At 45.9% G+C, this 16617-nt stretch overlaps 1 protein-coding gene across 2 annotated transcripts in view; it reads left to right on the forward strand.

Annotated features, from left to right (window-relative positions):
* Positions 1-4086: 4086 nt before the first annotated feature.
* The window catches only part of plekhh3 (pleckstrin homology, MyTH4 and FERM domain containing H3), a 31190-nt gene continuing 18659 nt past the window's right edge, over positions 4087-16617 (forward strand). For both annotated transcript variants that reach the window (XM_071530483.1, XM_071530484.1), the window contains exons 1-2: positions 4087-4743; positions 10209-10264. In XM_071530483.1, the coding sequence (XP_071386584.1) occupies positions 4609-4743; positions 10209-10264 (191 nt within the window). In that variant the 5' untranslated portion in view covers positions 4087-4608. The remainder of the gene's footprint in view (positions 4744-10208; positions 10265-16617) is intronic.

Genomic DNA, 16617 nt, shown 5'->3' on the forward strand with positions numbered 1-16617 from the left:
GAAAGCAGATCATTCCCACTTCCTTATCATTCCTTTAATTAACTTTCTGCAATCTACCATCATCATTTCATTACATTCTCGGCATACAGCCTTTCTGTCACAAACTATCCGCATACACAGCTGGATGTTTCACAGCGGGGACTTCAGGTCAAGTGGCGCAGTAGTTAAAGGGCTCCACAGCAGCCCTATCCTATTACATGGGCCAATAGCCGTCAAACAGCAGCCCTCTGTTCACTAACCCATAGCCTAAACCTCTGTCGGACCTAAACAGACCGGGGTGGAGGTAGAGGGGGTGGTGGCATAGCAGGATGGGGGTTAAGTTCAATGCTGGACGCAGTGGGGAGGAAATCCTGTCTGAGACACAGGTGAGGGGTCACTGGGGGTAAGTTCCTATCCTAAATCCTTAGTTTGGGGATGTCAGATGAACTCTGACCTTGGCCCGGTCCTCCAGAGAGAAGCTCATCAAAGACAGTGCTGCTGTGCTGCGCAGACACAGAGCCTCTCATTGAATCATTTCTACACATGACCGCATTGTAAGCTAAGTTTCAAATGCAGAAATCCCATTGTGCTCTTTAATCATATCAAAAGATTTGATCAAGTCGTCACCCAGAGAGTATTCTGGAGAGAAATTACAGCATACAGTCGCCCAAATGTGAACCGTGCAGCGAGCTTCTTGGCAGACAAGGTTTCACATCCATTTCTGTTGACAATCAATCTGGTTCGCCAACATAAGAGCCTCGCTGTGATGCGGGCTGTAACAGGATCCTGCTGAGGAGAAACTCAAAAGGGAGAGACAGAGGGAGAGAGAGAGAGAGAGAGAGAGAGAGAGAGAGAGAGAAAGAGAGAGAGAGAATGGGGGTGGGGGCTCTGCTCTGTCTCCGATCAACTTGACATGTGCGACTTGCGTCTACACTACGTCTCTCTTGGAAACTCCAAACGCCAATTTCAACAAACGGTGTTGTGAGGAGTGGCAGGCAGGAAGTGAGGTGGGATCAGCCTCAAGAAAAAAAAACAGGCTGGGGACAAACTTTTATTAACACCACACTAGAGATAGGGTGTGAAAGACTGTGCACAACAGAAGCGCGAGTAAGTAATGCTGCCCTGATTTGAGTTCCCAGAAATAAAACCCTCTTCGTCATATCCCACTGTTGTGCTTTCAAGGATTATCAGGCTTTTGCCTGTGGAGATAGCCAAGCAGATTTCACAGCTCCACTGTATGATCCAGCAGCAACATCCCGTCATAATGTAGCCCCTCCATCTCCGTTCTATTATTCCACTTCCCCGCTCCTCTCCTCTGGCTCGAGGCAAGCCAGCCTGGCCTGTGTTCATACTGGGAGGCCCACCAAATCATCCCCCCTACTCCTGATCCGGTGCCTCAACCTGACACACTGTATCAGGTTAGCTTGCGTGTGTGTGTATGTGTATGTGTATGTGTATGTGCATATGTATGTGTGCGTATGTATGTGTGTGTGTGTGTGTGTGTGTGTGAGTGTTAATGGAGAATCATGTGTCATCTCCTGGAAACTAAGAGGGGAAGAGAGGGGCTGGAAGAAGGAGTGAGGAGGGGGGAGAGGAAGACGCTGCCTTGGAAGAAGAGGTGGAGTGGAGAGACCAAGAGGTTGGGGGAGACTTTCAAAAGAAACTGAGAGAATATCTGTATTGTAGATGTTATGGATGTTTTGTTTGTCACCAGATAATAAAACAAACTCATCACAGACAATCTTGGGCTTACGGTTTCTCCTGATGATTGAGGGTTATCGTGATAAGCGTTTGCTTTTGGTAAAACTTCAGCTCTCTCAGAAACCATATATGGAGGGAGGGCCTTTCTCTTTTTTCACTTTACTAGCGTGGGCCGAGTGAGTGAGCTCTAAAAATAAAACATATGTTCCTGCAGGTCTGTGGGAGCAGGGGCCCCCAGCGTATTGTTTTGGGATATGGGGGAGGATGGGGAGGATCTGGCCCAGAGAGAGTCCACTGCAGAGTGGATACAGACGGAGGGAGAGTGGAGGGGGGGGAAGGGCTGCTGTACTTTCAAGACAAGAGTTGAGGAAATATTCTGTCTTGCAAGTGAATGTGTTTGTTACCAAAGTGCAAACGCACTCATAGTGTTCATGAGTGTAGGTCTGGCGCATGTAAATGCACAGGACACAAACTAAAAGAAGTTGAAATAAAGTGTAAAATCTATCCTGTTTATCACGTACAGTTGCACTAATAGCCAACTCTTTTCTTAAGCTGGGGTACAAGTGTGGGGTGGTATGTATGTGTATGTGAGTGAAAAGTGCATGTGTGCATTTGGGGTATATGTGTGTGTGGAGTTGGTCAGGCTTATGGACCATAACACTGAGTACAACCCAGCTGAAAAGGGGCATCCATGGGCTTTTTTTTTTATTGAGCTACACATAATGAGAGTTCAGCCTCCAAAGCCCTTACAGAAACAGTGGGGACAAGGGTTCAGAGTGTGTGAGGGGACAGTGTGCATTTACACTGCAAAATCTGGATATAGTGTGTGTGTGTGTGTGTGTGTGTGTGTGTGTGTGTGTGTGTGTGTGTGTGTGTGTGTGCACTGAATCAAAGGAGCGTATCCACAAAGCTAAATGCGGGGGCAGACCGGAGGCTAAGAGCTCTTGGTGAGGAACGAGTTAAAGCCAGCTGACTGTGATGTGTGGGGGGAGTTTGCACAGAGCAGAGCAGGGGAAATGAAGGGATATTAAGGGAGAAATAAGCGTGAGCGCCGAAGGGGCTGGATACATCACGTGTCTGGATTTAGCACCAGTCCTCCTACCTCCTGCCGCTGCATCTTTGCAGAGTGTTCAGTAAAGTGGAAGAGGAAAGAGTGGGGGAGGAGTGTGTGTGTGTGTGTGTGTGTGTGTGTGTGTGTGTGTGTGTGTGTAAGAAGAAAAAGTAAGAGAAAGAGAGAGAAATGGGAGAAAGAGTAAGTGTAAGACTGAAGGGAGAAATATTTAGAGACAGAGGGAACGAGAGAGAGAGAGAGAGAGAGAGAGAGAGAGAGAGAAGAGAGACAGAGAGAGAGAGAGAAAGAGAGAGAAGAGAGACAGAGAGAGAGAGAGAGAGAGAGAGAGAGAGAGAGAGAGAGAGAGAGAGAGAGAGAAAAAAGGTACTGTAATTGCAACCAAAAACTGGGTCGGTCAGCCATAGCCTAGCCCTAGGTAATTAGTGATATCATGACAATCTATCAAATCTGAAGAAGTTTAGTAGACTTGCAGACTTGACTTACAGTATATTCAAAGTCACAGCAAGACTGTTCTCACCAACATGCTGATGAAGATTGTTTTAAAGTTTGACAGGCAAATTTGAAGCAGAAAAAGAAGTCTGGTAATGCTATAAAACATTTTACAATACATTTATGCAAATGCAACAGCAAAACTACAAGTCCCTGTAAGAATATAATAGGAATATTTGTAGTCACATGAAAAAAAAAATAAAAATAAAAATAAAAATACGATTAAGTAAGATAAGGTCACTACAAACTCAGTTCTGAGTGCTACAAACACACTATAATGGGCTATAGTTGAATATTATAGGAACATTTTATTGGTAAGGAGATAAAAAAAAAAGGAAAGAAAACAAAGTTCACCATAACACTATAAGTAACTATAGGAAGATTCTAGGCAAATTATAGGAGTTTTATAATGATTAGATAGGAGATTTAAAAACAAATGCCAGGATATAAGAAACTAAACTCACTACTGAGTATCACAGACACACTAAAATCCCTATATGAATATTACAGTGATACCATGGGAGATAAAACGTACCATTAATTACAACAAGATCACTGCAAACAAACTATTTAGTACCACAGACACACTGTAAGTCCCTATAGGAACGTTACAGGGATATTATGGTGATTTGAGTGATCTGATTATATCCTTATATCGTTTATCAAAGGGCATGTGATGATCTGTCAGTGTGAGGGGGCGTGTCGTGTGGGCGTGTCATCCCGGGGAGTGTCTGCGTCCAGCCAATCAAAACCCACACGTCACATCGGGGGCGTGGTCTCCCCGCCCACCCAGTCTGTCCCAGCTGCAGCACGCTTTTGTTCAAACTCAAACAGTCAGACAGTCGCTCCCGCAACAGAGGTGTACTTTTCTTTACTCACTTACAGGACGCGTTTGTAAACTGTTGGCGACTACAGTATCGCTCCTGTCAACCGCTATTGACTCGGTTTAACTTTGTGAACCGTCAGTGCCATTTTGGACACAAAAGAAGTTTGTTTTTTTTAGCTTACTAACGGTCGTATTAGTTGTCCACACAAGGTGTCGTGAGCGCAGCCAGCGGGAGTCCTGAAGAGAGGGACGGATTAAGTCGAGGACAGCTCTCTGTCAGTTTCCCTTGAGTTTTTGGAGTATGCCTGCTGTCATGTACAAACATTAGACAACCCACTTTTCACGGTTTCCTCGAGAGAAAGAGAGAGAGAGAGAGAGAGAGAGCTTATGCTACCCTTCATCTCCCTCGCTGGATATCTATGGAGATACTGTCCCGCATGCTGTCCCGCAGCTCCTGGAGTTACTTGCCGCCGAGACAGCGCCGTGAATGTTGACTTGAACGACCTGGATAGCAGAAGACGACACACTTAACCTCATTTGAATGCCTTTGCAAGGGGTTTGCTGGTTTCTGTGCTGCAGGCAGGGCTTCAGTTTGCTCGGACGGGACTATGGGGAGAAAGAGGAGGAAGAGTCTTTTGAGTTGCGCAACAAGGAGGACTTGACTTCCAATGGACGGGTAAAACTCTCCACCTGCACTAGACAGCAGCTCCTATGCAAGAATACTTAATACACCTCACTCGTCGCATTAAATGCTTCTTTGTGTGGCAGTGCGGGCCTGTGATTGATACTAGAACTGTTTAATATAAGCAGTAAAATATTAAGTAGTATCTGTGACCAGTTTGAATTGCTGTACTGATTGCCCTATGCATCTTGCATTTCACAAAGAGGGCCAATATTAGGAGCAAGATTTTTTGTTCTGTGCAAACGGATCTGTAGTAGCTCTAGTGCAGTGCTTGCTTTGCAGAGTATTAATATGACACTTGAAGACATGATGACAAGTAAGAAGTGCAGCCTGTGTTCACCAGGTTACCCATATTTTGAAGCAGCAGGCTGCAATGTTGCTGAGTTGACGGCTTGATTTTGTTGTCTTTAGGGGATGTGTGGGAATCATCTGTGTGATCCGCCCCTAGCGTTAAAACACAAGCCTCTATCATTGAACACAGGATGTGCTGCTGCTGCTGCCCAGTTTGATGTTTAAATTTGCACGGCCCTGCTCTTTGAGGCTTGGGCAACATTGAGCAATCCCACACACTCTGATGCAAGCCATAAAACCCAATGTTGAATTGAACTGATCCTGTGTGTTTGGCCTCTGTCCACTCAATTGCAAACAAGACTGTGGCCTTGTCTTCTCTGTAATGTTAGTCATCTGATCAGGCACAGAGAGTTCAGCATTGTCCACCCACTTGTGAGGGGGCATTGTTGCCTTGAATTGAGGTAGGCTGTTTCTGTAAAGACCCAACGTACAGCGCTCCATGTACAGTCTGTGAGAAGGAGCCTTCATGAGTCCGCCTTCAAATATTCATCAGGCTTGGGTGCCTGGTTGTAATTCTCTCTTTGTGTATCTTTTCCTTACATCAGATCAGCCTCGCTCTTTTTAACACGTTTCACATAAATTCTTAATCTTTACTGTGTTATTTGGGTATGATAGGCCTAGTTACACTGTGCTGCTCAGACAAGGTTTACACTCAACATGGCCTACTTGTTGAAAATGATACCACCTGGGGCTACTACATGCATATAGGCTGCTTATCTATTTTTTGGCCCTATTGTCTGCTTGCGACCAACTGGTGGAACACCATGTAGCGATTTGCATGAAAACGGTCTTCCACAGTTATTCTCTCAACAGAAGTCTATCAGCACCAGCAGCCAGACAGATAAGAGCAACATCTGTTGCCCAGGGGTATCCAGAGAGGTGTCGGTGTGTAGCACTGTTCTTCTTGGCAAACATCCCTTTCTTGATCTTTATGCACCATCTGTCTGGCAATGGTGGCCAGAGAAACCCAACCGTGCTCCATATCCGCAATCAATACAAGATCATAGTAACATTGTCCCAATGGAGACGCCTGATGGCCTTTTAAAGTAAGACACAGAGCGCTCCTTTTCCTGTAACTTCCCCGGCTCCTTCATTAAGATGCAACCTGGCCCCTCGATCATAGCCGGAGTCTGTCTTGTACTTGTCATCTGATGCTTCATCTGCAGAACCGTGTTCCTCGGGGTGGTTGGGGCTCAGCGTTGGCTTTTTGTATTCTAGACCTGTGGTTTTTGGAGCAGAACGTGGATTTACGAGATTAATTGGATTGATTAAGGGATTGCAGTCTAGCCTAGCTTTAGTCTTTTTCAAAGATGATGTTTCATCAAAGGGTAATACCACTAGATTTTAGGATCGACTGTTATTCATGAGGCGAGTTTGGCCTATATTTGTGAACCTTTATTACTTTCTCCCACAGCCAGAAATAAGACACCACACATAAGACACCCTGCTTCCTAACTGGGATAGGCCAAAACTAGAATTCCCCAGAGAATAATTGGGAAAAAAATGACAGTGAAACTGCCTATAGTAGAATAATTTTCTGGGTATAAACTTGCGTATTGTAGCTCAAAACTGAGCTCACTTGACATCTTCGTCTTTAAAGCCGCTCTCTGCTCTACATTGGTGTTACATCACTGATTAGAATCTTGGTTCTCTTGATTTCTTGCTTGAAAATCAAAAATAGTGACTTGTCCTTAGCCATACGAATAATATAGGCCTATCTATTATATATATATATATATCTATTAAATCTAGTGATATATTTCCACTTCCCCACTCAACATTTCCTCTTTTCATCATGCGATTTTGCCTGTAATCAGGCTACTTATCAAGCAGAAGGAACCTTTCTTGATTGGCATGACAAAGATTTTTTGCACGGTAACCAAAGGCAGTAACAAGCTTTTTTAGTTCCAGAATCTACTCGGCTGTTTCTGAGGATATTGATCATTGATTACCTGCCCTCTGCAAATCCTGTTCCTCTTGACCTATGTCACTGGTGTGTGCTGGGTATCGTAACTCTGTCAATACTTCATGCTGAGCCAATAATTAAGACCTCAGCTGATCCACACTTAGCCAACACCATTCGTTATTCTCCCCTAAGGCCCTCCCGGGAACATACGGATCTAGTCGATACTGTTTAGCTTTCCATGGTATGAGAGGGGGTGGGGCGGAGGGTCGGAGATGGGTTAGAGGGTGGGGGTCCCAGGGAAAGCCCCTCAGGCCTACGTTCCATCGTTTACCCAGAGACCTCCATTACGTCCAGTGCTTGACAAGCCACATTTTCAGACAGCAGGTCAGACCTCCCTGGGTGTGTGTGTGTGTGTGTGTGTGTGTGTGTGTGTGTGTCTTTTGGGCTGCCTAACTCTGAAATACCCCATTTAATAGGCCTCTGCCCAGCTCCTGCCAGGGATGACCACAGTAACCCACAAGTCTGGTGGAGTCTCCCTCGCTCAGGCCATCCAAAACCCTCACCACGATCTCCAGCGTCGTTTTCCGACACGCTGCCAGAAGATGTCATGATGTGTAGCATCCGCAGTACCAAAGCCATAGGCGACACACTGTTACTTGCCAGGACTCTTCTCACTGAGGTCGGAATCATGAGTCAGTGCTGACGTTTGTGTAGGCTTGGCCCTTGGAGCACAGGGCCATGTCAGAACCCTTCCCTGCATGTTTACAGTCCTCATTCAAAGAAACTGCTCTCCAACAGCTGCCCAAACAGTCACACAGAGCTGAATGCCTCCACTGTTGGGACAGCAGGGCACTAATTTTAGGACAGGACATCCGTCATTCTCTCTCCTTTCCATGTTTCCACTGAAACTTTATTCAGCTTTTTGCAATGTGAAGTCACGTTTACCGCCAAGCTGCCACCACCAAGTGCCTAGGCCTGGGCAGTTGTAAGTGTGGAGCGGAGCACCGCAACGCATCCTGTTACTTGGAACAAACGGGCACAGTCCTGCTGTGCCGAGAGCGGGTCCCATTAACCGGCTCTGCTGCCCTCCGTCTTCAGAGGTGTCACGGTACGCTGGTTTATATTTGGTTTCCGTTGCGTCCCTGCCTCACCACCTCTAGGCCACACATCTGGTCTTCAGGCCGACACTGGCAGAGCCCAAGCATTTCCTCCTGGTTACTCAGCCTCCCAGGAGAGCTGCAGGGGGAGAGAGGGGAGGGGGGAGAGACGAGAGCGGAAGTCAGCCACGGAACGAACACATCACGGCATCTCTCCCTCCTTCCCTCCATGCTCCGCTCCAGTCTGGAGTGATTCATCCCCTGCCCGTCCAAAGGGAGCGCCTTTGCCAGGACTCTGCATTGCACGCTATCCTTGTTCCTCATCCCACAGCCCATTAACTCCATTGGAAAGCCATTTTTTGTCAAAAGTGTCACTTTTTGTGGAGAATTACTCAGAACATGCTAATCTGAGCTACCTGACCTATTAGCCAATTGATCCTCTGATTAATTTATATCAAGGAATTACAGTTTTGCAGACAGTGATGTGATTAGAATTGATTTGTCGTTTTCAGGCTGTCTGAACTTTCTTGTCTGGGGCTGTTGGCTTGGCTAAATCATTTATGGATGACAGAGAGAGTGGTAGGGAATAGCCTGCCACACTGGCCTCCATTCACAAATTGCTTTATAACACCACTCAGTTATTCTTGCTGGTCTGGTTTGACATTTACAGTACCTCTCCCTGAGTTAAACATTAACTAAATCTCATTATCCACACCTTCTTCATCTTTTCCTCATTTACCTCAGAGACCATCTGCCCCATAACCGTCACACGGATTCCATACTAGCCTATAAATTTGCAGTTCATGTTTTCTTTGTTATTTTTGAGCCGTCCAAAAAGAAGCAGCAGACTGTTTTTGCAGGGCAAGTCCTATACTTAGGCTAGTTTGCCCAGTAGTAAAGTGTGGTGTGTGAACTGTGAGGGGCCCAGAGCTGACCTGGATAGAGTTTCAGGTAGGCCAACACCCCAAGCTGGGCTGGGGCAGCCACAGGAGCTGGCTCAAGGCTGTGGCTCACAGAGACAACAAGTCAGGCCACGGGGACACACAGCGCTGCCCTGCACACCAGGGAATCTGTCCAAGTTGCACACAGGCAAGCTCTGATGTCTGATGGGGTTTTCCAAGGTCAGGTTGGGAATCGAGAGGCCTGTACGCTGTAAAAGGAAACCTCCTCTCCCATCTTCTGCTTCATAGGAGCGTCCTGGAATGAAATGTTCAGTGTTCCACCCATGAAATTTGATTTAGCTTGTCTGCCAGCGGGGGCCCCGTGTGTAGTCAGTTGACATATTCACCTCAATTTCCATAAGAAGCTGATGCCTGAGAGAGAGGGAGTCGTATTATTTGGCACAAAGACTTGGTTTGTAGGCATTTAGGCAGATTCCTAGACATTTGCCTAGATATTAGAAATTTGTGGCTGTGTTTAACAGATAATATATCAGTACACCATCTTTTTAATACCCAAACTTAGCCAAACCATAAAATACCCCCATTGCGCTCTTTCTCACGCTCGCCTGCTGTCTCTGCTTGTTCTACTGTAGTGTGGTTATTAGCAGTCAGCGTGCAGTGGGCTAGAGATAACCATGATATGAGTCTGTAATGTGGATACAGAATTAGTCACTGTCACTGTAGAGGACTTTGGTAATGAAAAGAATCAGCCTTTTGCTATCAGATTGTGACACTGTAAACATGAGGCTGGAATAGACATGCGGCTATGTCAGTTATGAGCATGATCTCAAAGACCAGGCCTATTTTTACGTTTAACAACCTTTTCAGAGAAATGACTGTATCTGAATAAAAGCATTTTGGGGTTAGCTGGTCGGGGTGCGTTGAGCTAAAGCACAAAAGATTCCTCTGTTCCCCCACTCCTATATTAAATGAGCCTGTTTTGCATGCCATATTTCTCCCCACCAGCTCACCCTTGCAAGTGAAAGCCAAGCATTACAGGAACAGAGCAGCTATGTGCAGAGACTGCCAGGAATGGCTGCACACTCTACTGTAACATGGCCACTGAAGGCAAACCAGTCTTTGAGGGGGACTAGTTCTGGGGACAGACTACTGTTTGTGTTGCATTATCATCTATTTACCCCATTCTCTCTCTTTTGTTGACAGAGTCCAGCTGAGGTGACTGTTTCTCAACCAACTCGCACAGCTAATGGAACAAATGGGTAAGGAGAGAGAAACATAAAGAGATACATTTTTTTTTTTCAACTTTTAGGAAGTATTAGTTCCTTCTTTTACACATATTGTTCCTCAGAGTGCGGTGTGTCATCACAGGCCAATCACTTTATCTTTCACTTCCCTACAAGCATGTTAGCTCATAGTGATGTGCCCCTAACTACGTATGCACATACTCACACACGTATGTACACACACAAGCGCACACGCTCGCATTTATACTGACAGATCGTCCGGCCTTCCCTAACTACAGTGTGCTTCAGTTGGTTATGGATAATGTGATTGTCTGTCATTTGAGTAGTGTAGATTGAACTCAATGATTCACTCATTTGCATTTTCATCCGTATTCACTCGTTAACCTCATGACCATTTGAGTTTCACCATACATGGGATTGGCATGACTGCCTTTGGGGGCTGTATTTCAGTCTTGAGATCCAGATCGTTGTGACCAATCACAGTGAGTAAGGTGTTACTTTACTCACATGTAACCACAGGCTAACCCCATCCAGTTGCCAGACTGACAAATCCAATCCCAGAGCTTGAAGCCTGTACACTCAAACTGCCTGTTAGAAGGAACCACTGTCTGTCCCGCGAATCATGAAATTCAAATGGCCATGTGGCTGACAAGTGAATGCGAGTGACAATGAAAAGAAGTGATTCATGGAGGGCTCAATCCAGGCTATTAGTGGAGGGCTGTGATCTCAGACAGTGATGTAGCCAGGCTCTGCACCACACTATCGCTGGCGTCTTGCCCTCATCGTCCCCCTCCCCCTCTTCCCCTCACCCACAATCTCTACTGTATATCTGCCTGCTCACAGCACAGACATGCAGTGAGTCACAAAGCTAGACGTGTAGGGCTATGCATACACATCAAATGAATAGAGGAGAGTCTGCAACAACTCTCAACAAGAAGAAAGCTCCAACAGGAAAGGAGAAGGGGGGGTGGGGGGGGGCTGAGGTTGAGACATTCTGCTGCAATCAAATGGGACATGCTGTCTCTTGAGGGAGAGAAGGAAGGGAAGGAGCAAGGAGGGAGGACGCACTAACTGGACTGGGTGACTCAGCCCCACCTCAGCAGCACTCCCAGAAGAGGTGTGGCTCGGACATGCTAGAAGTGTGTGTGCGTGTGTGTGTCACCTCTACAGAGTGGTGTAGGAGGCCTCAGGCTACCACATGGCATGATTTACTACTGGTTTTGGAGGGGTGTTAAAAGCCTGGCTGCAATCATCACACTGAGTGGGGAGATTAGAGAGCGTAGCGCTCGGTCATTACCTGGCCAATCACTGGACACGCCCAGAGGTTCAGCTTTATAGAGGGGGAAGTCAATCCAGGCCAGGGCATTGTGACGTAGCAAATGGTGCCACATCCATTCATCTCCAGTCTCGCATAACAGGCCGGACGGCTCTGATTTACTTTGTGCTTTTATTGGGCCATATCCTTGAACTGGCCAGAAGGAGTCATTAATCTGAACTATTAGTTGGAATAATGGCCTAGATGGGATGGTGATGAATTAGAGGGGATTTATGTTTGTCATACTAGACTGAGGTTAATATGGTAATGCTCGGATAATTCGTCATGCTGCATGCCTCATGTGGTTAAGGAGGGAGATAGGCCAGCCTCTGTCAAAGTAGAGTGGTGGGTGGAGACACGTGTTCACTGGTCCAGAGAGTGTGGGGTGATGGAGGCCTGACGTTGCTATGGGCTGTCAGCTTTCTGGATGTTCAAAGCCATTTTGACTCTTCCAGCAGAAGTTTGATAATGGAAAATCAGATTCAGTAAATTAGCACATGAAGCATCAACATAGCTGCAGGCCCACTTGTACAGTCATATTCGTCGGTGTTTCTGATGCAATAACATAGATACGATGTGATCAAAACATTGTGGTGTTTCTCAATGAACCTGACAGAACCAGCTAGTTTATATTTTCACCCTTGTGTATAGCAACATGGTGGAATATTGGAATCATGTTGGGTAGTTTCGTTTTTTGGTTTTAAAACAAACACTTAATGGAAAAGCACATTCTGGCTTGCAATTTAGCAACTTCATTAGCATTACTTACAGTTAGTACAGTATAGTACAATGATAAATTATTGAAACTGGATTTTAACACTGCATGGAGGTTTTGATATGTGCCCTGCCTCTATGGCAGCAATTACGGCTGCGCACGCATGAACCTTATCATTTGCAAGGCCAGTGCCTGACACCTGAAGTTTTATATTGTGGGAATTCCAACCACATTACAATACAGTGAATTTCTTCTGATAGTGGTTTTGTTTGAACTCAGTTTTGGGATGAAGGAACAGCTCAATTTGTTGACTGCAACTATAGAGACAGATCAGAGAAGGCTGGGACCAGGAGATTCGTCAATTCGTTGAATGTTTTTATTTTAGTGATATTACTATGACCTATTCAGGGTTCCTGTAATTGTTTTGTTGTGTGTTGTTTGCCCAGACTTCTCACAGTAGCAGGCAGCAGACTCTGTCTGTCCCACTGGCAGCACAAAACGCCAAGCCGCTTGCTGCCTCCCGCAGTGCTTACACTCATATTGTTCTTACATCATCACTATTTTTTCATCCAAACACACTCTCTCTCTCTCTCTCTCTCTCTCTCTCTCTCTCTCTCTCTCTCTCTCTCTCTCTCTCTCTCTCTCTCTCCGTCTATCTCTCTCTCATTTTCCTTTTCAGTATCAGGGGCAGGCCAGAGTACAAACTGTACAAAGAGGACAGTGTACAATTTGAGGGCTTCTCCATCTCTCTCACATCAGTTGTTCTTTCTGCCTTCTCATTAGACCCCCTTCTTCTCGGATGACTTTTGACAATCTTTGTCTGTCAAAATCTAGACTTTTTTTGGTGTGGGATGCCAGACAGTAATGACTCAAAGAGACCAATGTTTTAGAAGTGTGTGTGTGTGTGTGTGTGTGTGAGTGTGTGAGTGTGTGACAGAGTGTGTATGCATGAAATGTGGGTGTTGGCGTGAAAGGCTTAGAAGTGGGCCCCTGGTAATTGCCTGTCTGAGTGTCTGTCAGCCTGTCTGTCAACTATCCAACCATCACAAGCTGTCTCTCTATTTGCAACATCAGCAAAGATGGAAAGTTTGAATTCACATCAATAAGTTTGACCAATAAAGCGCCATCATTCAAACTTTTAAAACGGGCTGAGCTATTCTCTCTTCCATGAAAATGTCTCGCTGGTCACGCACTCTCTCCTCCAGAGTCACAAACTCAGACTTCCTGTCCCCCCCCCCCAACACACACACACACACACACCCCCACTCCTCCCTCTTTCTCAAAACACGATTTTTTTTTCTCTCCCCTCTGCCTAGTCCAGAATTCCTTGGCAGTGGTCTTGAGTAAACAGCGTATTTTTAGCCGGGAGGTCATATAGGCCCACTCTTAATCACCACATTCCCATTTTCCCACCAGCCCAGCTTCAGCCAGAGGCCCATGCAGCCGGCCCGCTGTGGGGGAGGGGAGGGGGATGGGGCTCAGGACTGGAGAGAGAGAGAGAGAGAGAGAGAGAGATGGATTCCTACAGAGAGAAACTGTGATTAAGTCTTTAGTGCTGTGACCCACTCCATGTCTTGTAATGAAGGTTTGCTCAGAGGGCGATGTTTATCCTAGGAGCCTGTACTATGTTAGTGGATCATGTGTTTGTTCAGATGTCTAATAAACGGTGGGTAACTTTACGTATGGATGAAGCTGGACGTTGACTAAAAGGCGGCTGGTTGAGCTCATTCCTTTGACTGACACCGAGCCTTTTTGCACACCAGTCTCTCTGCTTTTGATCCCTCAGACTGTAAACTCAATTTTTGTTCTCTGTGATGATAAATCCGTGCCCGTGCAAGGGTCATTTTTGCAACCGTGTCTGATCTTGTGGTCATGAGGACCCGCTTTGTATGCCGGAACATGTCTGCGCTCAGGGTTTCCACTGCGGTCATCCGAGCCCGAGAGCAAGGACACTGCTTTTCTAACTTTAATTAGCATCTCGGCGTTTTGATTAGACCCTGGACTGAAATCAATTACTCATCGCTCCAGCAGTTAGCACCAGACAGACATGCCGCAGCCTAATCAACACATTGTGCTGCTCATATTCAGTGGATTTAACTGTGTCAACGTAATTGTCACTGTGATGGGGCTGCAGACAAAATGCTGTCCCACTCACCATTATCTTCTTTTAATATTTACAAGTAGCCCATGTGCTGTTGCATTGGGTGGATCTGCTGCTTTATTTTCATTGTGGTTTGTGTGACTATGAAATAGATGTACAGTATGTGTGAGATAGTGAAAGTAGGGCACACAGAAACTAATAGTGGTCACAATCGGTGATAGATAGATGAGTATTGAGCAGCCCAACTCTTTATTTGTCCCCTCATTCTCACTCAGCCATCTAGACAGAGCCTTGTTGGCTTTATACAGTGTGTATATAAACAGTCTCTCTCACTCCTACAGAGAGGCCAGAAGACCACACATGAGATAAATACATGCTCTTAATTCATTATTCAATCAGATTTGTGGGATCATATAGGCCTAGGTATTTTAAATTCTCCAACAAATCCTTCCCCTTCCTGCCTCAAACCCTATTTTTTTCATTTCTGGCTCTCTTATTCCCACCACTTTTCTCTCTGCTGTTTTGTTAGGTTCCCATTTATATGGGGCAAACAGCAGGGTTTTTTTATTTGCTGGTCTGGGCTGACTTATGCGATCTGGGCTGCAGAAGTTTTCCATGTGTTCCCCTTCACTTCCGTAAACAATGAATTGCAAGGATGTTTTGCCTTTCTCCCATGTTGTGCTTTTCTCTTTTTAACCCAAAGTACTAAATTACACAAAAGTTATGTTCAGCTCAAACAAGACCCGAACCGCAGAGCACAAGAAATACCTGGCTTTGCAACAGATCATTTCAAACATTGAAACTTGAACAGTGGGACAGTAAAGTTCCCCCCCCCCCCCCCCTCTTCCCTCAGCAGTAGGTAATGTGGAGTTCAGGGAACAGACGGGAGAGAAGGTGCTGTCTGTAGATGTGCACTCACTCCGTTCTCTATGCTGTCTAATCCCCGTGTCAAATTGTTTCCTGCACTCCACAGGAAGTTGCCCACTAAAGGCCCCACCGTCACGGCCTCTGCTGGGGCTTCTGGGAATGTGGGGGCGATAGCATGGGGGGGGGGGGCTGCTGGACAGCTGTGGAGATCCCAGAGCCCCCGCATCTAACAGCGCTCAAACATTTGCCCCAAGCTGTAGTGCACAAAGCCCGCTTTCTGCAAATTATGTTGAAGGGATTTTTAATTTAATTAGACAGTACAGTGGAGAGTCACTAAAAAGACAGGAGAGAGAGATTGAGTATCAAACCCACAAAGTTCCAATACATGTTAGACTCCTTAGCCCGCTGATGCACTAGGATGCCCCATGAATCTCCCTTTAACCTTCCTCCCACAATTGCATACTCCCTCTTTCATTAAAGGGGCCAGCCACTGACTCCCTGACCCCTGCGCCTTCAAGACCCCTCCGGCCTGGGAGAAGTCTTCAGATAGTTAGCCTTGTGTACAGTGCTCCGTCTTGAAGAGTTTAAACATTACTTGCAAACACTGAAAGTAAGAGACGCTTTAATCATTGTCTCTCTGTTGTCTCAGCTCTTGAACTCTTGGATTTTTGAGTCTTCTTTACACAAAACTGCAGTGGTGTGTGTGTAGCTATACAGTATGTTCAGGAACCAGTTTCCCTCCAAACCTGATAGAGTTGGTGTGTGTGTGTGATGTAGCAAGTCATGACTTTGATGTGGTGCTGTCTTTCTCCAGCCAGTCACAATGGGAGATTGTGTGTTGGACATTAGCTTGGGTTCAGGGACACAAATGGTCCCACTGATTCTGCTAAGGCAGCATTTAAAGTGAAGGTCAGGCTTGTTTGTGCTGTGAAAGGTCAAAACGAGGGTTTGGACCTATGCTTCTTTCCCCCTCTCACTCCTTCTTCCCTCTCTACTTCACTGCCTGAAAGTGAAGTTGACTTTGTATTTCAGGTACAAGACGGGGACAAACCAGTTAGGGGCTGAAAAAACTGAATCCTGTCTGTGCTAGCGGTATGGCAAACTGCCAACATTTCTTAGAAATCTGCAAGCACGGGAGCCAAGGGTGATTTTGAACTCCAAGAATATTCTTCCAAGTTGGACTGCCATGTGTACCACATAGTCTACTCAATAAACTGTAAAATTGAAATACACCCCTTTTATTGCTACAAGACTGCTGGTTCAACAGCACTGTTTTTAGGCCAAAACTAACTTCGTATCAGAACTGGTTTCCACTGCTCTTGACATTTTGGATGCATGTCTGTTGCGGACAATAGCACAAAATAATCCTA

Source organism: Centroberyx affinis, unplaced genomic scaffold, assembly GCF_046629955.1.
Source record: "Centroberyx affinis isolate AG114_WGS23_722 - 3 ecotype Tasmania unplaced genomic scaffold, CSIRO-AGI_Caff_v1 ptg001929l_1, whole genome shotgun sequence".
Taxonomy (NCBI): domain Eukaryota; kingdom Metazoa; phylum Chordata; class Actinopteri; order Beryciformes; family Berycidae; genus Centroberyx; species Centroberyx affinis.